Source organism: Panulirus ornatus, chromosome 56 (assembly GCF_036320965.1).
Source record: "Panulirus ornatus isolate Po-2019 chromosome 56, ASM3632096v1, whole genome shotgun sequence".
Classification (NCBI taxonomy): domain Eukaryota; kingdom Metazoa; phylum Arthropoda; class Malacostraca; order Decapoda; family Palinuridae; genus Panulirus; species Panulirus ornatus.
In genome coordinates this window covers 26,022,229-26,042,305 of record NC_092279.1, presented here as the reverse complement: position 1 = coordinate 26,042,305, position 20,077 = coordinate 26,022,229, and the positions used below count along the sequence as shown (strand labels likewise).

The window sequence follows — 20,077 nt, the reverse complement described above, 5'->3', positions numbered from 1 at the left end:
CGTTGTCTCAGATAGTAAAAAGGGTATATTTAAAGGAATAGTAGTTCCAAAAATATCATGTGGTTGTGAGGTGAAGGCTATAGATAGGGTTGTACAGAGGAGGGTGAATTGGCTGGAAATGAAATGTCTGAGGACAATATGCAGTATGAGGTGGTTTGACCAAGCAAGTAATGAAAGGGTAGGAGAGATGTGTGGTTATAAAAAGAGTATGGTTGAGAGAGCAGAAGAGGGTGTGTTGAAATGCTTTGGACATATGAAGAGAATGAGTGAGGAAAGACTGACAAGGAGGATATATGTGTCAGAGGTGGAGGGAACAAGGAGAAAGAGGAGACCAAACTGGAGGTGGAGGTGAAAAAGATTTTGAGCAATCGGGGCCTGAACATACAGGAGGGTGAGACGATTGCAAGGAATACAGTGAACTGGAATGGTGTGGTGTAACAAGGTCGATGTGCAGTCAATGGATTGAACCAGGGCATGTGAAGCATCTGGGGTAAACCATGGAAAGGTCTGTGGAGCCTGGATGTGGATAGGGGAGCTGTGGTTTCAGTGCAATACACGTGACAGCTACAGACTGAGTGTGAACGAATGTGGCCTTTGTGACTGTATTCCTGGTGCTAACTTGCTGAAGCAGGGGATAGCGATGCTGTTTTCCTGTGGGACAGGGAAGCAACAGGAACAGACGAAGGCAAGCAAGTATGAATATGTACATGTGTATGTATGTAATGTCTAAGTAGGAGTGTGTATGTATTTTTTATGTTGATATGTATATGTATGTATATGTGCATACATGGGCATTTATGTATATACCCAACATCTAAAGAAAACTACATGTCATATTTCTACTGGTGTAATTATGAGTTCATATAGATACATTAAAATCTAGGTTTCATCAAAAAAAGAAATATGAGATTCCCACCTGTAGATTCGCACCAACCAGTGCTCTGTAGTGTAAGCTTCTTCTAAGTAAGTAAGTTTGAAGTCCTTGTTGCCAATAACAGTGTTGCGAGTGCGGTCAAAACCAGGAGGAGTTCTAAAGTCCAGCTAGAAACAAAAATGATTCCATAATAATAAATCAGGATAAAATTAACTATCATTGTCAAGAACACAAATATACACCATTTTGAACTGAACCCATAAGGTCAACTCATGCAAACTTATAATTCAACTCCTCTACCAAATATCTCAACACAGGGGACAGTTAAAACAAGTTTTAACACAGTTCCCATGCACACTATCTGAAGAGTCCTTACTCCCTGCAAATCTCATCACTATTCTCAGTTACAAAACATCTCAGCATTAACATCAGTAACATACGTCAAGAGCATAATTCACAGTTACCTGAAATCACTGTCAAGCCCTCAGATTACTAAAAAATCTCCACAAAGTGCTGCCACCATACATCTCCAAGTCTTCAGTCACATCATAACTTTGCAATCTACTGTTGTCAGCTAGCTTTGCAGAGTCCTCAATCACCAAATGTATGTAAAGTCCTCAGCCATCACAAAACAACGTAGAGTCCCCAGTTAGGTTACACATATAACTATACAGTCTACAGTTATCAAAAACCTCAATCACATGACAACAAAATAAAGTCCCATGTAATTTTAATACTTCTACATTGCTCTTTAATGCTATACATTCATTTCCTTTTAACTGACCTGGCACATGCCCCAATCAAAGTCATCTCAAATGAAGGAAAAGAAATTTGGCAAGAAATCAATACAGCAGAGATTACTTTCAGCTCCTCAACTCTAAAGTGAAAATCTAAAGGAAGAGTCACACACATGAAGGAAGAGAATTCTACAGCTTTCTGTAAGAGGCAGGAAGTACTATAAAAGTTAATCCTTGTGAGACAAGTGTCAGCACAGTCTTTAGCTGAGACATCCTAATGGTCCTAATGATGTCTTTAGTCCCCATATCTATTAAAAAAAATTCTGTTACCACACATTTCAGCAACCCTCACTCATCATACAAATCTACATACTTCTCAATTACCGTGCACCTATGAATGGTCCCCAGTAACCATTAACCTATGAAGAATCCTCCACAATGAAAATTTTGCACACACTTCCTAAAGCTCTTCTATTTTTTCAGAATTAGTTTTGAATAAAAGTACATACAGTATTTGTAGTTGAATATCCTTAAACAAATCATACATAATTCAGGAGCTTAACTGCTATAAACTAACAATGACAAGCATCATGTGTATAAATGATGTGAATAAGGAAAAAATTATTACTAAGCCAGTGAATTATTATTTCATGCCAAAGTGAAGGACTATCTCTAATCTGACCCATTTTTTCACAGCCCTTCTGGCAGCTGCACCAGTAGATGTTAAGCTGAATGGGTGCTGCCATGCTGACACAACACCCACTTACCAACTTTTCTTCCAATATCTATATTTCTAATTCTTTTTATATTATTTATTAGTAATATTATCCGCAATATTTTTTCATTATACTTAATCACTGTTTCCTGCATCAGCAAGGTAGCGCAAGGAAACAAACAAAGAAAAGAAAGGCCCATCCACTCACATACACATATATATACATAAACGCCCATGCATATACACCTCAACATATAACATACAAACCTCCAACAGCCAGGATCAAACCTGGGACCCCTGTGCAACAGGCGGGAGTGCTACCACTAGGTTATGGGCCTAGCAGTAGCATTCCCGCCTGTTGCACAGGGGTCCCAGGTTCAATCCTGGCTGTTGGAGGTTTGTATGTTCTATGAAGGTGCACGTTCCTATGCACTTTGTTCATATATCAACATATACATACACATACACAGACATATACATATATACACATGCACACATTCATACCTGCTTGCCTTCATCCATTCCTGTTGCTACCCCGCCACACAGGAAATAGTATCGCTACCCCCAGCTTCAGCAAGGTAGCGCAAGGAAAACAAACAAAAAAGGCCACATTCATTCACACTCTGTCTCTGGCTGTCATGTGTAATGCACCGAAACCACAGCTCCCTATCCACATTCAGGCCCCACAAAACTTTCCATGGTTTACCCCAGACGCTTCACATGCCCTGCTTCAATCCATTGACAGCACATCCACCCTGTTACACCATGCCATTCCAATTCACTCTATTCCTTGCACTCCTCTCACCCTCCTGTATGTTCAGGACCTGATTACTCAAAATATTTTTCACTCCATCTTTCCACCTCTAATATAGTCTCCTGCCTCTCCTTGTTCCCTCCACCTCTGACACATATATCCTCTTTGTCAATCTTTCCTCACTCATTATCTCTAAGTTCCAAACCATTTCAACACACCCTCTTCTGCTCTCTCAACCACACTCTTTTTATTTCCACACCTCTCTCTTACCCTTTCATTATTTACTCGATCAAACCACCTCACACCACATATCACCCCTAAACATTCCATTTCTAACAGATCCACCTTCCTCCATACATCCTTATCTAGATCCTCACAACCATATCTAAAGCACTTCACTTCTTCCAATTTTTCTCCATTCAAACTCACACTCCAATTAACTTGTCCCTCAACCCTATTGAACCTAATTACCTTGCTCCTATTACCAATTATTCTCAACTTTCTCCTTTCACACACTTTTCCAAACTCAGTCACCACTCTCTGCAGTTTCTCACCCAAATCAGCCACTAAAGCTGTATCATTCCCAGGCCCTCTCATCCACCACAGACTGCATACTCACCTCTCTCCAAAACTCCTGCATTTACCTCCCTAACCACCCAATCCATAAAAATTAAACATGGGAACGTCACACATCCCTGCCACATACCTACATTCACTGAGAACCAATCACTGTCCTCTCTTCCTACATATATCATCATCACTATTATTATTAGTATTCCCCTATAGAACCAGATAGGACTTGTAGGTATCAATGTAATTATTATGGAGGGACTTTATACAGTCAAAAATCAAACAGGGTTGCAGGCCTAATGACCTAAATTATATGTAACTGGATGTTAAACACAACAAAACTAAACAAACAGTTATCAATAAACTCAAAAGTAATTAAGCTCACCTTTAATTCCCCAAACCTATAGTAGGACAACTTGTACATGAGACAATTCAAGAGAGTTGATGAACCCTGGGAGTCCACTCTGAATTCTCCACGATCGGTGAAATAATCACTTTCCTGAATAAAGAAAAGTTGAGAAACTTTATAATTCCAAGGTATACACATCTTGACCATGCATACAGTCTAAATGCCAACAATAACTAGTTAAAATCCTATTATGCTCTACAGATCCTTGAAATATTTCTTGGGGCTGGTGGTCCCTCTTACTTCTATCCAATATGCTATTTCATATCTCCTAAACCCTTTGGTTGTTATTTACAATGATAGTCATAAAAAGACATTTTTCTTCTTACAGTGATTTACAATGAAAGTCAACAGCTGTCAAAAAACAGTTTGTACACTCTGGATGGTTTGTGATCCTACCTAACCAGAAAATGGCACCAGGAACCCATCAGCCGTCCCCATGCAGTTGCTAAATTAAATCTTACACATGAACAATGATTCATTCAGTTGACTGTTGCCATCCACTCACTGATTCTATCATCTCTTTTCACTTATTGCTTTATCATTATTTACCTAAATTATGGATGTTATACTGTCAAAATGTGCTATTTGTCATTTTCTTTTATAATACACAAATGAAGATATCTAATGATAATATATCAGGTGTTATGAAGAATGTTTACTTGTTACCAGTCCAAAGCAGCTTAGCATTCCTTTAAATCCAGCTCTTTAATTTTTTTCAAGCCCTTTAAAATCTATTCATCATTATGAGTGTGTAACAAATTATGATCTACAATACAGATTATTGGTGTACACGGGGCGTTCAGTGTTGTATATGGAAATGGTGAAGAGCTGGTAGCATTGTGTGCTGACAAAGGACTGGTGATTGGGAATACCTGGTTTAAAAAGAGAGATATACATAAGCATATGTATTTAAGTAGGAGAGATGGCCAAAGAGCGTTATTGGATTACGTGTTAATTGATAAGAGCATGAAAGAGAGACTTTTGGATGTTAATGTGCTGAGAGGTGTGAGCTTGGGAAGGAGACTTGTGTGAGGAAGTACCAAGAGAGAATGAGAGCAAAATAGAAAAAGGTGGGAACAAAGGATGTAAGGGGAGTGGGGAAGGAATGGGATGCATTTCGGGAAGCAGTGATGGCTTGTGCAAAAGATGCTTGTGGCATGAGAAGCATGGGAGGTGGGCAGATTAGAAAGGGTAAAGAGTGGTGGGGTGAAGAAGTAAGATTATTAGTGAAAGAGAAGAGAGAGGCATTTGGACAATTTTTGCAAGGAAGTAATGCAAATGACTGGGAGATGTATAAAAGAAAGAGGCAGGAGGTCAAGAAAAAGGTGCAAGAGGTGAAAAAGAGGGTAAATGAGAGTTGGGGTCAGAGAGTATCACTGAATTTAGGGAGTATAAAAAGATGTTTTGGAAGGAGGTAAATAAAGTGTGTAAGACAAGAGAACCAATGGGAACATCGGTGAAGGGGGGCTAATGGGATGGTAATAACAAGTAGTGGTGATGTGAGAAGGAGATGGAGTGAGTATTTTGAAGGTTTGTTGAATGTGTTAGATGATAGAGTAGCAGATATAGGGTGTTTTGGTCAAAGTGGTGTGTGAAGTGAGAGGGTTAGGGAGAATGATTTGGTAAACAGAGAAGAGGTAGTGAAAGCTTTGCGAAAGATGAAACCCGGGAAGGCGGCGGGTTGGGGTGGTATTGCAGTGGAATTTATTAAAAAAGAGGGTGACTGTGTTGCTGACTGGTTGGTGAGGATATTCAATATATGCATGGCTCATGGTGAAGTGCCTGAGGATTGGTGGAATGCATGCATAGTGCCACTGTACAAAGGCAAAGGGGATAAGAGTGAGTGTTCATATTACAGAGGAATAAGTTTGTTGAGTATTCCTGGGAAATCATATGGGAGGGTATTGATTGAGAGGGTGAAGGCATCTACAGAGCATCAGATTGGGGAGGAGCAGTGTGGTTTCAGAAGTGGTAGAGGATGTGTGGTTCAGGTGTTTGCTTTGAAGAATATATGTGAGAAATACTTAGAAAAACAAATGGATTTGTATGTAGCATTTATGGATCTGGAGAAGGCATATGATAGACTTGATAGAGATGCTCTGTGGAAGGTATTATGAGTATATGGAGTGGGAGGAAAGTTGCTGGAAGCAGTAAAAAGTTTTCATCGAGGATGTAAGGCATGTGTACGAGTCGGGAGAGAGGAAAGTGATTGGTTCTCAGTGAATGTCGGTTTGTGGCAGGGGTGTGTGATGTCTCCATGGTTGTTTAATTTGCTTATGGATGGGGTTGTTAGGGAGGTGAATGCAAGAATTTTGGAGAGAGGGGCAAGTATGCAGTCTGTTGTAGATGAGAGGGCTTGGGATGGGAGTCAGTTGTTGTTCGCTGATGATACAGCGCTGGTGGTTGATTTGGGTGAGAAACTGCAGAAGCTGGTGACTGAGTTTGGTAAAAAGTGTGAAAGAAGAAAGCTGAGAGTAAATGTGAATAAGAGCAAGGTTATCAGGTATAGTAGGGTTGAGGGACAAGTCAATCGGGAGGTAAGTTTGAATGGAGAAAAACTGGAGGAAGTGAAGCGATTTAGATACCTGGGGGTGGATTTGACAGCGGACGGAACTATGTTAGTGGAAGTGAGTCACAGGGTGGGGGAGGGGGGCGAAAGTTCTGGGATCATTGAAGAATGTGTGGAAGGCAAGAACATTAACTCAGAAAGCAAAAATGGGTATGTTTAAAGGAATAGTGGTTCCAACAATGTTATATCGTTGCCAGGTGTGGGCTGTAATAGGGTTGTATGGAGGAGGGTGGATGTGTTGGAAATGAGATGTTTGAGGACAATATGTGATGTGAGGTGGTTTGATCTAGTAAGTAATGAAAGGGTAAGAGAGATGTGTGGTAATAAAAAGTGTGTGGTTGAGAGAGCAGAAGAGGGTGTATTGAAATGGTTTGGTCACATGGAGAGAATGAGTGAGGAAAGATTGACAAAGACAATATATGTGTCAGAGGTGGAAGGAATGAAGGGAAGTGGGAGACCAAATTGGAGGTGGAAGGATGGAGTGAAAAAAATTTTGAGCGATTGGGGCCTGAACATGCAGGAGGGTGAAAGGCATGAAAGGAACAGAGTGAATTGGAATGATGTGGTATACCGGGGTCGACATGCTGTCAATGGATTGAACCAAGGCATGTGAAGCATCTGGGGTAAAACATGGAAAGTTCTTTGGGGCCTGGATGTGGAAGGGGAGCTGTGGTTTCAGTGCATTATACACGACAGCTAGAGACTGAGTGTGAACGAATGTGGCCTTTGTTGTCTTTTCCTAGCAGCTACCTCGCGCACATGCGGGGAAAGGGGGTTGTCATTTCATGTGTGGTAGAGTGGTGACAGGAATGAATAAAAGCAGCAAGTATGAATTATGTACATGTGTATACGTGTATATGTCTTTATATGTATATTTTTTTTCTTTTTTTTTCCAAAAGAAGGAACAGAGAAGGGGGCCAGGTGAGGATATTCCCTCAGAGGCCCAGTCCTCTGTTCTTAACGCTACCTCGCTAACGCGGGAAATGGCGAATAGTTTGAAAGAAAAAAATATACGTTGAAATGTATAGGTATGTATAAGTGTGTGTGTGGACATGTATGTATATACATGTGTATGAGGGTGGTTGGGCCATTCTTTTGTCTGTTTCCTTGCGCTACCTCATTAACGTGGGAGACAGTGACAAAGTATAATAAATAAATGAATAAAGATTATATAATATTTTTTTTTTTTTTTTTTTTTTTTTTATACTTTGTCGCTGTCTCCCGCGTTTGCGAGGTAGCGCAAGGAAACAGACGAAAGAAATGGCCCAACCCCCCCCCCCATACACATGTACATACGTCCACACACGCAAATATACATACCTACACAGCTTTCCATGGTTTACCCCAGACGCTTCACATGCCTTGATTCAATCCACTGACAGCACGTCAACCCCTGTATACCACATCGCTCCAATTCACTCTATTCCTTGCCCTCCTTTCACCCTCCTGCATGTTCAGGCCCCGATCACACAAAATCTTTTTCACTCCATCTTTCCACCTCCAATTTGGTCTCCCTCTTCTCCTCGTTCCCTCCACCTCCGACACATATATCCTCTTGGTCAATCTTTCCTCACTCATTCTCTCCATGTGCCCAAACCATTTCAAAACACCCTCTTCTGCTCTCTCAACCACGCTCTTTTTATTTCCACACATCTCTCTTACCCTTACGTTACTCACTCGCTCAAACCACCTCACACCACACATTGTCCTCAAACATCTCATTTCCAGCACATCCATCCTCCTGCGCACATCTCTATCCACAGCCCACGCCTCGCAACCATACAACATTGTTGGAACCACTATTCCTTCAAACATACCCACTTTTGCTTTCCGAGATAATGTTCTTGACTTCCACACATTTTTCAAGGCTCCCAAAATTTTCGCCCCCTCCCCCACCCTATGATCCACTTCCGCTTCCATGGTTCCATCCGCTGACAGATCCACTCCCAGATATCTAAAACACTTAATTTTGTAAACATAAACATTACTAATTTTGCAAGCCTACTGCTAATAACTTGATGTATAAAAGAAAATGAGAGTCAAGAAATACGTTGCCAAAGTTTGAAAAAGAGTCACTGAGTTTGGGTCACAATTAATCTGAATTCAGGTGTAATATGTTCTGGAAGAAACTATAAGTTCAAGCACATCACCAATGACTACATCGTGCACGTGCAGACTGATGCATTTACACTAACGTCATCAAAAGAATTGAACCATGGAGACATCAAACCTTGCGCAATACATTCAGATGATAATACAATTGTCTTTTAGGTCAAACGTGTGATCCGTGAAAGAATTGGTATGCTAAATATTGTCACCACACAAAGGTATTAAAGCTTTCCAAGCATTTAAACTCCTGAAAGCCGTCTTCCGATCTAATTGCAGTGAAATTCATTAAAAATGAGGTATTTCTGCTATCTTCAAGAGATATCAATAATCATGCTCATGTGAAGTGCCGAGGTCTTCCAGATATGATGCTTTTAAGTGCCACTTACAAGCAAACGTCCATATAGTTTCAAATACAGGAAAATTTGTGATATCCTGGTAATTTGGCAGGTATTTATCAGTTGAGCTTTACAAGCATCAGATTGGGAGACTGCGTTTCAGGCAGGTCAATGAGTGTCGTACAGATGCTTTAAAAATAATGGAGAAATACTTCACAACCAATTGGATTTGTATGAGCATTAATACAAAGGCCTTGCTGGACTTTATCTTCCGAATCTTTGAAGTTTACTGTTATAAATCGATTTGCGACAGTTCTTGAACAGTAAAAAACACCCTATATGGCATTGTACGACGGAATAGAAAACTTAAGTACTCATTCAATTCTGTTTAGGCAGGGGTGTCGTGCATTGTTCTCCTGCTCCATTTAGCTTTACTTGATGGTTGCTTTTGGGGTTGATTGCCAACATATTTAGCTAGGCGCAAGTAATCTTTTTTTCCTAGATAGAGTCTTGGATGGACTCAGTTGTTTTTTCCTTATCACGCTGTCTCTGGTTGTTGGGTTGAAACTGCTGTAAGCTTGTCCACTAGATTTGGTATAAATTGCAAAGAACGCAAATGCCTCTACTTTTTAATAATACTAATTATCGTATAAGTGAACCCATTCTGAAGAAGGCCATCAGTTTCTCAGCAAAAATCTGTGGGAAGCATTTAATACTGGATTCCTGACAAGCGATCCGAACTATCTTAGTGAATTGTTCACAGGTGGTATTGTGCGGCAAATTCTGGGATCATTGAGAATGTCAGCAAGGCAAGACACTTCCAACTCAAACAAACACGTATGTTTACACGAATAGTGTTCCAACTCTGTTAATATCCTTGCATGTTGGCTTACTCAGCGATGATATGGAGAGACTGCACTCGTTGGCAACTTGAGATTTGAGACATAAGTTTCTTCGCAGCCTTCAATTACTATCAACGTTGGCTGTCTCTATCTGTTACTTGTTATCTCGCTTTTTAAACAGTAATCAATAAGTCTTTAGACATTAAATACAAAGTTTCGCTTGTTAAAGAGCAGAAAGGGTGTATACAATATGTTCGTCACTGGAGCAATGATACTAAATTGACAAAGACAATATATGTAACGCTGGGGATGAATCGGAAAGCGGAGACAAATCGATGAGTGGAGTGAAAAACTTTTCATGTCTATTGGCTCTGCAAGCACAGGAGTGAAGGCAATGAAAGGAACCAAGTCTGTCAATTGTCAATGTTCTTATAACGGATTCACTTTTCAATTGTATAATCCAGCAAGTGCAGCTTTCGGAGGTTAAAACATGAAACCTTCCTTTGGGGCCTGATGTGAATGACCTGAGTTTCTCGCATTATACACCCTACCTTAGACTGGTCGTTTATCGAATTGCCTATGTGTCTTTTCTCAGACTACACCGCACTGCGATATAGTTTTCAATTCTCTGTGTGTACAATTAGACGAATGAATAAAGCAGCCAGTAGAATGTATGTACATTGTACTACCGTGTAGATTCCTTTTATGTTTATTTTTTAGAATTTAATTACAAAAGGAAGGATTCCGGCCGGGCCCCGTCGATCCCTCAGAGTCCCAGTTCTACGTTTAACGGCACACTCGCTGAAATTCTTTCACAATGCCGAGGGTTTAAAAAAATAAATATACTATGACAATGTAAGTCAATAAACGATCATAGCTTGCTACAACAATTACACACCATTGTATATGTTTGACATGTCATTTGCATTTCAAACTTTTGATTAATAATGGAAAAAGATGTACAAAGGATCAACCTTGTATGGAAAAGGAATTAATATATTATCAATTAAAAGTCATGAGTATGCAGGTTACTTTTCATCACTTATAATAAGCTCATGTTAACTTACATTTCTCCCTTCACTATTTCATTTCAAAAGACACACAAGCAGAAAACTACCTCCATTCAGACAGATTAAATTTTCCCTTTAAATACTATCAATTTAAAGTTTCATGACGTGAATGCAGTATTTATTTTTCCTTATATTTTATGCCCTTTCTCTGCAAATTTTCAGAAATATTAATGCAAATAAGCAACCTTTAATGGTTTCGCTTGTAAAATCAGCAAAGGACCAGAACAGTAAACTTAATTATTTTCTTCAATTTTCCACCGCTTCAAAAGTCTAAGAAATTAATCGAAATATAAGTTAATTGTTTCACTTTGAAAACATCAAAAGGATTTACTGAATTACCTATTTTCAATGACATTACACACTGCGGAAAAAATAATTATTTTCTGGACTAAAGGTTAATTTGATACTGGAAATTCTAATTTCTGGAGTCCTTTAGATTTCTACCATTAGAATGAAAAAGTATCTTCATGCTTTGTTATTTATTCCTAGGATGTTCCCTCTGCAACCCACCATCACAAGACATAGTCTCACATCACCAGTATCAATAATAGTCCACCAATATCCAATACATGTCACATGCTATGCCCAGATCATATGAGAATTATTCCATTGTATTGGTGTTGCCATTCAAGAGCATATTAGACATTACCATGTATCTGGTCCACTAAGGCACCATACCATCACCTGCATCATATCAGTGTTCCTACCAACAATAGCTCATCGGAAATCATTCTCAAAACTCGACCGTAATGTTAAGAAAATATACAAGTTTAAAATACAACCATAAATAATCAAAAGACAGTAAACAGTCATCTCTCTTAAATAACCGTAAATTCTAAAACCATCCAAATATAATTTCCTTACTGAAACACCACCACAAAATACATATAAAGACTTAAAATCTACTTCACTCAGACATGAAAAAGGGCCTTTACAATTTATTTTACATTACACACATTCCTCTTTCCTTCATTCCCATCTTACTAATATCATGATTAGTAAAAGCTATTCAACAAATGTGATGACACCCTATAAAATGATAAACTACTCTTAAAACATGAATCTTATATACAGTACCGTTTGTAACTCTTTAATCTGGCAACCTTAGGACCTGGCCACTGCTGGACCACAGAAAATGCCGGAAAACAGAAATTGACCCCTTTAAAGGCCCTTGGGTATATGCTCTTACCAATGACCATCAGCTTGGTTTTAGATGTTCCAGCAGCAGTGCTGCAGCTAAGAACTATTGCCCTATCTTTGGAATCCTTACCCCATATAAAGACTCCTCAATATCTTAAACAAGGGATTTTAATGGCATATGATGCCAATACAGGGCAGATTCGTCAGCATCATACAATTGTTCTGGCGCTATAAGAAATTAACAGGACTGTTAATTAGTTTGGCTGCAGTATAAAGAGATTTTGGCACCTTAACGCTACTAACAGCGTTAGATTCAAAATGTGCTGGACCATGGGAGTTGCTGGACCACAGAGTGCCAGATTAGAGAGGTACAACCTGTACTTGTTGCAACAAATATTCTGTATCAAATCATATTAATTTTCAATAGTGAACAGTTAATGACAATTTTATATTACATTTTTAGTACATTTTATTACACTGCAGATGACCCAGCTCTGGTGGAAGATGAGTGAGGAGCAGCAAAAGCTGGTTGGGAGAATGTTTGTAGGGAATAAGTTCAATTATCATGAGTAAAGAAACGAAGTTTAACAGGAAAGAGAAAAAAGTTGGTTTGAGTGCACGAATTAACGGAGTAAACTAGAAGAATTACAGGTATCTTAAATACCTGGGAGTGGACATGGCAATGATAAAACTATGGGAGCTGAAGTAAACCATAAAGTAGGTCAAGGGGTAAAGGTCTCAAGTATCTAAAGCAAAACATTTCCTTCAAGTCCTCTCTTTTCAAATTCATTATCAAATCATTGTCTCATTTCCCTGATGCATGTCATCAACTTACATTAGTTCACAGTTACTCTCAACTCTCTCCATTTAATGCATTTTCCCAAATCCTATTATCAGCTTCAGAATTTCTCAGTGGAGTCTGCCACCAGTTATGTCACATACAATCAACATGATTCACCTTCAGTGTCCCCACCCATAACCCCACCCCCTGTTGTGGTAATGATGGGAGGGTACAGTACCATTCAAACATGCCCCTCATTCTAGAGCCCTTGCACTGCAATATACCCGAGAATATAATTTTAAAAAATTAGACACATCAAAAATTAATTGTACAAGAATCATAATGCACTTCTTCTCCACTCCATCAATGGAAAATTCCTGTGAACAATTTTTGAATTATAAATTTTGAGGATAATATGTGGTGTGAGGTGGTTTGCTCAAGTAAGTAATTAAAGGATAAGAGTAAAGTGTGGTAATAAAAAGAAAGTGGTTGAGAAAGCTGAACAGGGTGGGCACTGAAATGGATTGGACACATGGAAAGATTGAGAGGAAAGCTTGATAAAGTGGATATCAGTGTCAGAAGAGGAGGGAACGTGGAGAAAGGGGAGACCAAATTGGAGATGGAAGGATGGAGTGAAAAAGATTATGAGCACTCCGGGCCTTAGCATACAGGAGGGTGAAGGATATGCATGGGATAGAGTGAACTGGAATGATGTGGTACACTTGGGTCGATATACTGTCAATGGAGTGAACCAGAGCATGTGAAGCATCCAGGGTAAACTATGGAGAAGTTAATGGGAATTGGTTGTGGACTGGGAGCTGTGGTTTCAGTGAATTACACATGACAGCTGGGAAATGGATGTGAGTGGATGTGGCATTTCTTTGGCTGTTCTTGGCACTGCCTTGCTAATACTGGAAATGGTGATCAAGTACGGGGAAGGGGGAGGAATGGCCCCACCCACCCACATACACATATATATACATAAACACCTTTACAGGCACATATACATACATATACATTTCAATGTATACATACAAAGACATATATTTTTTTTTTTTTTTTGCTTTGTCGCTCTCTCCCGCGTTTGCGAGGTAGCGCAAGGAAACAGACAAAAGAAATGGCGCAACCCACCCCCATACACATGTATATACATACACGTCCACACACGCAAATATACATACCTACACAGCTTTCCATGGTTTACCCCAGACGCTTCACATGCCCTGATTCAATCCACTGACAGCACGTCAACCCCGGTATACCACATCGATCCAATTCACTCTATTCCTTGCCCTCCTTTCACCCTCCTGCATGTTCAGGCCCCGATCACACAAAATCTTTTTCACTCCATCTTTCCACCTCCAATTTGGTCTCCCACTTCTCCTCGTTCCCTCCACCTCCGACACATATATCCTCTTGGTCAATCTTTCCTCACTCATTCTCTCCATGTGCTCAAACCATTTCAAAAAACCCTCTTCTGCTCTCTCAACCACGCTCTTTTTATTTCCACACATCTCTCTTACCCTTACGTTACTTACTCGATCAAACCACCTCACACCACACATTGTCCTTAAACATCTCATTTCCAGCACATCCATCCTCCTGCGCACAACTCTATCCATAGCCCACGCCTCGCAACCATACAACATTGTTGGAAACACTATTCCTTCAAACATACCCATTTTTGCTTTCCAAGATAATGCTCTCGACTTCGACACATTCTTCAAGGCTCCCAGGATTTTCGTCCCCCTCCCCCACCCTATGATCCACTTCCGCTTCCATGGTTCCATCCGCTGCCAGATCCACTCCCAGATATCTAAAACACTTTACTTCCTACAGTTTTGCTCCATTCAAACTTACCTCCCAATTGACTTGACCCTCAACCCTACTGTACCTAATAACCTTGCTCTTATTCACATTTACTCTTAACTTTCTTCTTTCACAAACTTTACCAAACTCAGTCACCAGCTTCTGCAGTTTCTCACATGAATCAGCCACCAGCGCTGTATCATCAGCGAACAACAACTGACTCACTTCCCAAGCTCTCTCATCCCCAACAGACTTCATACTTGCTCCTCTTTCCAAAACTCTTGCATTCACCTCCCTAACAACCCCAACCATAAACAAATTAAACAACCATGGAGACATCACACACCCCTGCCGCAAACCTACATTCACTGAGAACCAATTACTTTCCTCTCTTCCTACACGTACACATGCCTTACATATATATATGCTATATATATATTTTTTTTTCTTTTTTGGTTTGTCGCTGTCTCCCGCGTTTGCGAGGTAGCGCAAGGTACAGACGAAAGAAATGGCCCAACCCACCCCCATACACATGTATATACATACGTCCACACACGCAAATATACATACCTACACAGCTTTCCATGGGTTACCCCAGACGCTTCACATGCCCTGGTTCAGTCCATTGACAGCACGTCAGCCCCAGTATACCACATCGTTCCAATTCACTCTATTCCTTGCACGCCTCTCACACTCCTGTATGTTCTGGCCCTGATCGCTCAAAATCTTCTTCACTCCATCCTTCCACCACCAGTTTGGTCCCACTTCTTGTTCCCTCCACCCTGGCACATATATCCTCTTTGTCAACCACTCCTCACTCATTCTCTCCATATGTCCAAACCATTTCAACACAATATTCTGGTCTCTCCACCACACTCTTTATTTCCACTCATCTCTCTTACCCTTTCATTAGTTACTCAATCAAACCACCTCACAGGTAGTGATGAAGTGAGTATTTTGAAGGTTTGTCGAATGTGTTTGATGATAGAGTGGCAGATATAAGGCATTATGGTAGGGGTGGTGAGCAAAACGAGAGGGTTGGGGAGAAAGGTTTGGTAAAGAGAGAAAAGGTAGTGAAAGCTTTGCAGAAGATGAAATCCAGCAAGGCTGCGGGTTTGGATGGTATTGCAGAGGATTTTATTAAAAAAAAAGGGGGGTGACTATGTTGTTGATTGGCTGGTAAGGATATTCAATTATGTATGGACCATGATGAAATGCCTGAGAATTGGTGGAATGCTTGCGTAGTGCCACTGTACAAAGGCAATAAAGGTGAGTGTTCAAACTACAGAGGCATATGTTTGTTGAGTATTATTGGGAAATTATATGGAAGGGTATTGATTGAGAGGGTGAAGGCATCTACAGAGCATTAGATTGGGGAAGAGCAGTGTGGTTTCAGTAGTAGTAGAGGATATATGTGATAAATACTTAGAAAATCAGATAGATTTGTAAGTAGAATTTATGGATCTGGAGAAGGCATATGATAGGGTTGATAGAGATGCTGTGTGGAAGGTTTTAAGAATATATGGTGTGGGAGGTAAGTTGCTAGAAGCAGTGAAAGTTTTTACTAAGGATGTAAGGCATGTTTACGAGTAGAAAAAGAGGAGAGTGACTGACTCCCAGTGAATGCTGATTTGTGGTAGGGGTGTGTGATGTCTCTATGGTTGTTTAATTTGTTTACGGATAGGGTGGTTAGGAAAGTAAATACAAGAGTTTTGAAGAGAGGGGTTAGTATGCAGTCTGTTAAGGATTTGAGGGCTTGGTGAGTCAGTTGTCATTTACTGATGATACAGCTCTAGTGGCTGATTTGGGTGAGAAACTGCAGAGGTTGGTGACTGAGTTTGGAAAAATGTATGAAAGAGAAAGTTGAGAGTAAATGTGAATAAGAGCAATGTTATTTGGTCCAGTACAGATGAGGGATTGGTTATTGGGATGAAGGTTTGGAAGAAGGAAAACAAAGTGCATCAGACAAGAGAACAAATGGGAGCATCAGTGAAGGGGGCAAATAGGGTGGTAATAACAAGTAGTGATGAAGTGAGAGGAAGATGGAGTGAATACTTTGTAGGTTTGTTGAATGTGTTTCATGATAAGAGTGGCAGATACAGGGCATTTTGGTTGGGGTGTTGTGCAAAGTGAGAGGGTTAGGGAGAATCGTTTTGTGAAGAGAGGAGAGGAAGTGAAAGCATGTGAAGCGCCTGGGGTAAACCGTGGAAAGGTCTATGGGGCCTGAATATGGAAAGGGAGCTGTGGTTTCAGTGCATTACACATGACAGCTGGAGACTGACTGTGAATGAATGTGGCCATTTTTGTCTGTTCCTGGCGCTGCCTCACTGGAGAGAGGGGGTGATGCTATTTTGTGTGTGGTAACGTGGCAACGGGAATGGCTGAAGGCAGCAAGTATGGATATGTACATGTGATTATATGTATAGGTCTGTGTATATGTATGAATACGTGTGTGTGTGTGTGTGTGGGCATTTATGTAGAGATAGAGTGAATTGGAACGATGTGGTATACAGGGGTTGATGGGCTGTTAATGGAATGAACCAAGGCATGTGAAGAGTCTGGGGTAAACCGTGGAAAGGTCTGTAGGGCCGAGATGTGGATAAGGAGCTGTGGTAAAGCTTTTATCAAGCTTTTCACTGTCAAGTGTTTTACATATCTGGGAGTAGACCTGGCAGCGAATGGAACCATGAAAGCAAAAGCGAGTCACAGGACTGGGGGCGAAGGTTCTGGGAGCAATGAAGAATGTGTGGAAGGAGGGAACCTTATCTTGGAGAGCAAAAATGGGTATATTTGAAGAATTAGTAGTTCCAACAATATCACTGCAACACAAACCTCGCCAGGTGGTAGAGTGTCCCGCAGTGTATCGAGACAGACTTCCCCAGAACTTTTTTTAAAGGGGAAGTAAATGTTTATAGTTGTGTTACTGGAGTGATAGTTTTCATACATGGTGCTTTGACAAGAAAATAGTGAAATTGAAAAAATGTAGCTTAGACATTGAAGCTTATTGATACAGTGGTTAAATTGATGAGATCTACTATTGACGTTTGTGTAAATAAATTAAACACTTCCTTTTTCCATAGCCAGAGGTTGAACCATTATGTGACATTCATTTTTTCATTTCATTTCAAGCTAGAAGTTTCAGTTTTCTAAATTGTTTCTTACATTTTTCACATGTATATATATGTATGTGTGTGTGTGTGTGTGTATGTGTGCATGTGTGTGTGTATGTGTGTGTATGTGTATATATATATGTATATTATCCCTGGGGATAGGGGTGAAAGAATACTTCCCACGCATTCCTTGCGTGTCGTAGAAAGCGACTCGAGGGGACGGGAGCGGGGGGCCAGAAATCCTCCCCTCCTTGTATTTTTTTTTTTTAACTTTCTAAAATGGGAAACAGAAGAAGGAGTCACGCGGGGAGTGCTCATCCTCCTCGAAGGCTCAGATTGGGGTGCCTAAATGTGTGTGGATGTAACCAAGATGTGAAAAAAGGAGAGATAGGTAGTATGTTTGAGGAAAGGAACCTGGATGTTTTGGCTCTGAGTGAAACGAAGCTCAAGGGTAAAGGAGAAGAGTGGTTTGGGAATGTCTTGGGAGTAAAGTCAGGGGTTAGTGAGAGGACAAGAACAAGGGAAGGAGTAGCAGTACTCCTGAAACAGGAGTTGTGGAAGTACGTGATAGAATGTAAGAAAGTAAATTCTCGATAAACATGGGTAAAACTGAAAGTTGATGGAGAGAGATGGGTGATTATTGGTGCGTATGCACCTGGGCATGAGAAGAAAGATCATGAGAGGCAAGTGTTTTGGGAGCAGCTGAATGAGTGTGTTAGTGGTTTTGATGCACGAGACCGGGTTATAGTGATGGGTGATTTGAATGCAAAGGTGAGTAATGTGGCAGTTGAGGGAATAATTGGTATACATGGGGTGTTCAGTGTTGTAAATGGAAATGGTGAAGAGCTTGTAGATTTATGTGCTGAAAAAGGACTCATGATTGGGAATACCTGGTTTAAAAAGCGAGATATACATAAGTATACTTATGTAAGTAGGAGAGATGGCCAGAGAGCGTTATTGGATTACGTGTTTATTGACAGGCGCGCGAAAGAGAGACTTTTGGATGTTAATGTGCTGAGAGGTGCAACTGGAGGGATGTCTGATCATTATCTTGTGGAGGCTAAGGTGAAGATTTGTATGGGTTTCCAGAAAAGAAGATTGAATGTTGGGGTGAAGAGGGTGGTGAGAGTAAGTGAGCTTGGGAAGGAGACTTGTGTGAGGAAGTACCAGGAGGGACTGAGTACAGAATGGAAAAAGGTGAGAACAATGGAAGTAAGGGGAGTGGGGGAGGAATGGGATGTATTTAGGGAATCAGTGATGGATTGCACAAAAGATGCTTGTGGCATGAGAAGAGTGGGAGGTGGGTTGATTAGAAAGGGTAGTGAGTGGTGGGATGAAGAAGTAAGAGTATTAGTGAAAGAGAAGAGAGAGCCATTTGGACGATTTTTGCAGGGGAAAAATGAAATTGAGTGGGAGACGTATAAAAGAAAGAGACAGGAGGTCAAGAGAAAGGTGCAAGAGGTGAAAAAAAGGGCAAATGAGAGTTGGGGTGAGAGAGTATCATTAAATTTTAGGGAGAATAAAAAGATGTTCTGGAAGGAGGTAAATAAAGTGCGTAAGACAAGGGAGCAAATGGGAACTTCAGTGAAGGGCGCAAATGGGGAGGTGATAACAAGTAGTGGTGATGTGAGAAGGAGATGGAGTGAGTATTTTGAAGGTTTGTTGAATGTGTTTGATGATAGAGTGGCAGATATAGGGTGTTTTGGTCGAAGTGGTGTGCAAAGTGCGAGGGTTAGGGAAAATGATTTGGTAAACAGAGAAGAGGTAGTAAAAGCTTTGCGGAAGATGAAAGCCGGCAAGGCAGCAGGTTTGGATGGTATTGCAGTGGAATTTATTAAAAAAGGGGGTGACTGTATTGTTGACTGGTTGGTAAGGTTATTTAATGTATGTATGATTCATGGTGAGGTGCCTGAGGATTGGCGGAATGCGTGCATAGTGCCATTGTACAAAGGCAAGGGGGATAAGAGTGAGTGCTCAAATTACAGAGGTATAAGTTTGTTGAGTATTCCTGGCAAATTGTATGGGAGGGTATTGATTGAGACGGTGAAGGCATGTACAGAGCATCAGATTGGGGAAGAGCAGTGTGGTTGCAGAAGTGGTAGAGGATGTGTGGATCAGGTGTTTGCTTTGAAGAATGTATGTGAGAAATACTTAGAAAAGCAAATGGATTTGTATGTAGCATTTATGGATCTGGAGAAGGCATATGATAGAGTTGATAGAGATGCTCTGTGGAAGGTATTAAGAATATATGGT

At 40.5% G+C, this 20,077-nt stretch overlaps 1 protein-coding gene across 1 annotated transcript in view; it reads right to left on the bottom strand.

Annotated features, from left to right (window-relative positions):
- The window catches only part of Stt3B (catalytic subunit 3B of the oligosaccharyltransferase complex), a 101,109-nt gene that overhangs the window by 35,512 nt on the left and 45,520 nt on the right, over positions 1–20,077 (bottom strand). The window contains exons 9-10 of the mRNA XM_071693593.1: positions 4,036–4,215; positions 917–1,041 (exon numbers count right to left, since the gene is read on the bottom strand). Coding sequence (XP_071549694.1) covers positions 917–1,041; positions 4,036–4,215 — 305 coding nt within the window. The remainder of the gene's footprint in view (positions 1–916; positions 1,042–4,035; positions 4,216–20,077) is intronic.